The sequence below is a fragment of the Capsicum annuum genome, chromosome 12 (genome assembly GCF_002878395.1).
Source record: "Capsicum annuum cultivar UCD-10X-F1 chromosome 12, UCD10Xv1.1, whole genome shotgun sequence".
NCBI classification, from domain to species: domain Eukaryota; kingdom Viridiplantae; phylum Streptophyta; class Magnoliopsida; order Solanales; family Solanaceae; genus Capsicum; species Capsicum annuum.
In genome coordinates, this window is record NC_061122.1 from 32,067,436 (window position 1) to 32,072,611 (window position 5,176).

Below are 5,176 nucleotides of genomic sequence, written 5' to 3' on the forward strand. Positions count from 1 at the left end.
TTAATTGAACTTTTTGAACCATAGAAGTCAATGACTATGGGCTCTAGCTCTCTATTGTCTTCACATAACCTGCAACTCTTCAACAACTTAGAAAAATGCAACTCTTCTGTTATTAAGTATGACACATGTCTAGTAGTACAAGTAATTCAAAAACCAGACATGGTGTAACAACTTGTCACCAATAACCCATGGTAGCTCATCAAACACAAAAGTATGTCATTGAAAACTGTATCAACAACGTAACTCCCTTATGTCAATAACTATCACAAGAACGACATTTTTATACTTTCTCTTTGCCAACCAAACGAGGTGGGACCAAGAGCACACAAGCTGACATACACATCATCAACAATAATAATAATAAACTTAGTGTAATTTTACGAGTATAGGTCACCGATAAGGGTAGAAGGTTACTAGATAGTCGAGTGATTTTAATTTATTATTGTAGTCTTTAGTTTGTGGTAATTTAGAGCACCGAGTCCGTTGTAGTATTAGCCTACTTGTGTAGTCTTTGGCTTTTAGTATTTGTTATCATCTGTTGTTTATTATGTTTAGGTGATCACATCTTGTTGTTTATTTACAATTTTGCCCATTTTTCTTATTAGTTGTCATGTTTTTCTTCACTACCCTTCTTTTCTTCCTTTTCATTACTACTTTGATTTGCTTCATTATAGACGAGGGTCTTTCGGAAACCACCACTCTACCTCCAAATGGTAAAGATAAGGACTGAGTATGCTCTATTTTTCTCAGACCCCACATTGTGTGATTTCACTGGGTATGTTGTTGTTAATTCCATGAGTGGAGGGTAAAGAGAGTAATGTGTATGCAGAAAGATGAAGCTTTTGGCAAGATATTTCACATTAAGTTCTAAAATTTTCTTGCAATTTGATACAAGACAAGAGGTTGATGTTTAGTAATCACAATAGAGGATATTGAGTTTGACTTAGTACATACATATTTAACAACATTACAAGTTAATCAAGAAGACATAGAAATCCATTGATCACCCTGAATGAAATTTTGTAGAGAGTATGAGTTAACATGTTCAGCAGGGATTTGGCTACTCCATGGCACTCGTCCTGCAGTATTAGCTCCAGGACCAGTATTTCTGTATTCTCCATAGTAAAGAGTTTTCAACGCGAAATCACCGCTCCAAGGCAACCATCCATTAGGTGAAATAAGAGCCTCTAAAGTACAATCTAAAAAGACGGTTCGAGAATACTCCTTCCATGGCCTTCCCAGAAAGTTTTTGTGCACCTTGGGCTTCTTGTAGTACAAGGTCATGTATTCATCAGTTCCATTGATCAAACAATTTTGGAAGACGAAGCCAGTTGATTGTGCAGGGTCTATCTTGCCATGAGCTGTCACAGCATTCGTCTCTCCCTTTTCAGGATGGAGTTGTCGAGGTGCGACAAGGATGTCACATTCTTGGAAGAAAGAAGCTGAGTTCCCAAAAATGAAGTCTACATTGCCTTGGATACGGCAGGACTTGTAGTATTGGCGCAAAGCATGGGCGTACAGGGTGTCTTGATTGCCAATGAATTCACAGTTCTCTACAACTGAAAGATCACTATCAGATCGGAATGCTACAGCTTGGTGGGCATCTGGACCTGCCGTGTTTTGGAAGGTGATACCACTGGCCATGAATCCATCACCAACAACTCCTGTTTTAGATACATTAACATTAGAATAACTCAAAACTACAAAAGTTCATCAATTAAGTATGTCTTCAGCCATTCCTTCAGCCCATTAGCAAGCAGCTTGAACAATAATAACATAGAGTCCTAAGCCCAAGGCTTATAAAAAATGCAAAGAGATTTTGCACTTCAGGCAGACCCCTATGATCCAGAGACGGATCAAAGCGGTTTCAATAGGCTCAATTGGAACCATTGTTTTCGGCTCCATCCATAGATACATGTGCCAAAAAGTTTATGCTTGTATGTATAGATTAGACTCAATCCAAACCCACACTGGACTAAATCTTTCCCCTTTCCACACTAGCCACATAAAGTAAATGCAAATTGAAAAATATCACAAAAAATCAAGCCCATTGTTTGGCTAGTATTTCACAAATCCATTTCAAAACAGGTGAGCTTTGAATGCAAACACAACAAAACAATAACAGGGGCAGATAAGTTAGGCCTTAGAATTGACAACTTTAACACAATTATGGTACAAGAGAAAGTTGATAAAGCAATAGGATCCCACTGTCCCTAACTATTTCATTGGAGTTTGATTCTAAACCATAAAAACACATGGGAGCAAAATTGATCATCCTTAAAACACCACCACCAATAGGAGTCTGGGAAGCGTAGTGCATACCTTATTCCTACCTAGCCAAGGTAGAGAGGCTATATCCTAAAGACTCTTAAGGCTCGGTTATCATAGCAGGTTATTATAAAAAGAAATATACGACATCTACAACAAATAATATGCCAACTAAAAGGAAACATAGGAATAATAAGATAGTAGTGGAGTAATAAACTAATTTAGCCGAATAACACAAGTATTAAATTAACTTCAGCAGTACGCTATGATACCAATAAATCACTTACCAACAGTTGCAGTTTCATAAGTGGTAACACCTATAAGCCCAACATTCAACGAACCCGTAATGACAGTTTTACCCATTCCATCACCCAAAAATACCACATTCTTCTTCTCCAACGGGACCCGAACTTTCTCCTCATACAACCCGGATTTGATCAATATCACAAACTTCCTCGTTTCCTGGTTCTCCGGTGCAGCATTCACCGCTTCCTGCACCGTCTTATACTCACATCCTCCTTTTTTACACACCGTTACATCCGGTTTCAACCCGGATGGCACCCCACCTGTGACCCGACCCGCCTCACCCGAACCAGAACCTTCCCAGAATCCGTTTCGTTCTGTTTTCGGTGCAGTCCATGACCCAGTATTCTCCCCGTAAACATCGTAGTTCACCAGCATAGCCAATGCATTGCTGCTATACCCGATTAATGAGTTCAAAAACGCCATCGTTTTGGATACCTGTAACAATGGCGAAGCTAGAATTTTCATTAACGGGTTCAAAATGCGAAGAAAACACCCAAACAAGCCAAAAGGTCTTCAACATGTACTATAATATACCTTAAAAAAAGTAATTTCAATCATATATATATATATATAAAAACTTTATAATTTTCCCGCTAACCTGTGAGGTACCGTTAACGTACTTCAAAGCGGACCAGCAATCATACTGATACACCATAACTGCACTCATCCATGCACGAGCGTCCTTGATTTTGCCACGTGTCAATGCTTGACCCGTTAATCCGACCCGATACTCCGCATACCCGAGCACCTCCATACACACCTTACCCGCATCGGTACGGTTTGAATTCCCTACGGACGCGTCTATGATCGACTGCACCATCACCTTCGCCTTTGCATTATTCTCCGAAGAGAGATTAACGGCGGATTGGATAATTAACGGCGCCGTTAACTCCGACGGTAAGTTACCAGAATCCGTTAATACGGATTCACATGTTGGTGGGTCCCGCGAGGCCTTGCAAGCCTCACGGATCTTAACGGAAAATGAATTTCCCGTTGATGAATCCGACGTATGACGGCGTGCGGCGGAGGAAATTGAGAAGAACAGAATTAAAGAGAGGATTGTCAAGGTGAAAAAGGAAGCCATTGAAATGAAAAGAAATTTCGATTTTCTAAAGATTATGGGTTTGGGGGGTTTTCTTATGTGCATGGTGAGTACCTTTTTATACAAATGGTGGGATGTAAATAATGTGAAAATGCTGTCCAATTTGAAGAAGATATTTCAATTAACGTGTGTCGAAAATGTTATCTCTAGTTTAGGAAATAGAGATGAGATCTACGTACGCTATATTATGAGGTAAGATCTAGGTATGCTACGCTGTATTATGTTGTTAAAGAATGATGTTGATAGGGTTGTAGATGGTGTAAAAATACAGTCCAATTAGAGGAAGATATTTCAATTAGCTTGTGTCGAAATAATTTATTTTTATTTTTATAAGATAGAGATAAAATTTACTCACGTTGTATATTGTATAAAATGTTGATAAAAATGATCTCGTGAGAAAGAGGTCAAGGATTTGGTAACCCAGGGGTTTGGTTCACGGGAGTGGAATAGTGAATAGTGATAGCAATAGGAAGAAGAAAAGGGGTAGTGGGAACAGGGAAAAGCAATTTTGATTAGATAGTGGCGGTGTCAGTTGATTGAATGGAGATATAACAAAAAAAAAAAAAAAAAAAATTAAATGAATTTTAATTTAATTTTTTGGGTTAATTAGAGAAGAGGGTTTTTGATTTGCTCTTAAATTAGGGAGCTAAGCCAGTGGGTAATACAATAGGTGAAAACTTGAAAATGATGTGATATGAAAACTCAACTTTGGGCGAGGACAAGAAAACATCAAGGGGTGTTTAGTTTTTATCATCATTCATACAATCCTTTTTGAAAAGGCTAGAGTATGAACTATGAAGCCATTTAAAATCGACATGAAATTTCAGTTAAACACATTAATTAGGACTTGAATAGAATTTCATTGCATTATATTAAGACTTTTTCGCATACTAGACAAGCTACGTGAATTTACCTATAAAAGCCGCGTGAAAATGTCAATCTTTTGACCTGATGTGGCTTCTAATGACTACTCTCGTTCATTGCCTTCTATTTTTATCGTCTTCTTCAATTCAACGCACAATTCATTTACGAAGCTGTCTGATATTGTAGCTGTAGTAAGGATTAAGGAACCGTCATTGGAAACTTTTTTGGACCCAACTAAACCGAGGTTGTAGTTTTTATGAGTAAATGTCATTCATGGTCACTTAACTTTGTATTTATTATGCAAAAGTCATTTTTTTTCATTCATTTCATTCATGGTTACTTAACTTTGTATCTATTACGCAAAAGTCAATTTTCTTTCATTCATTTATCCATAATCATTTAACTTTACTCCGACCATCACAAAAGTCACTATGACCGGATTTTATAATAATTCTATCGGAAAAATAATATGGCAACCTAATTAGTTCTTAACTTTAATTTAAGTGAATATAACATACATTACTCGACCTTTTTATAGGTGCACAACTCAATTTTCCTTATGGATTATTTAATGAAAGAATATCAATTTCTTAATAGATTAGATTACCTAATGAAGATTATTTTTTTGGTTAATAT

The 5,176-nt window shown here is 37.3% G+C and overlaps 1 protein-coding gene across 1 annotated transcript; it reads right to left on the bottom strand.

The window, feature by feature from the left end:
• Positions 1-840: 840 nt before the first annotated feature.
• Positions 841-4,513, bottom strand: LOC107850824 (probable pectinesterase/pectinesterase inhibitor 51). Its single transcript, XM_047401430.1, has 3 exons — positions 3,173-4,513; positions 2,556-3,009; positions 841-1,664 (listed from the first exon to the last, which is right to left on the bottom strand). Exons 1-3 carry the CDS (start codon positions 3,719-3,721, stop codon positions 979-981), a joined length of 1,689 nt encoding a protein of 562 aa, XP_047257386.1. The 5' UTR covers positions 3,722-4,513; the 3' UTR covers positions 841-978.
• Between the last annotated feature and the right edge of the window lie 663 nt (positions 4,514-5,176).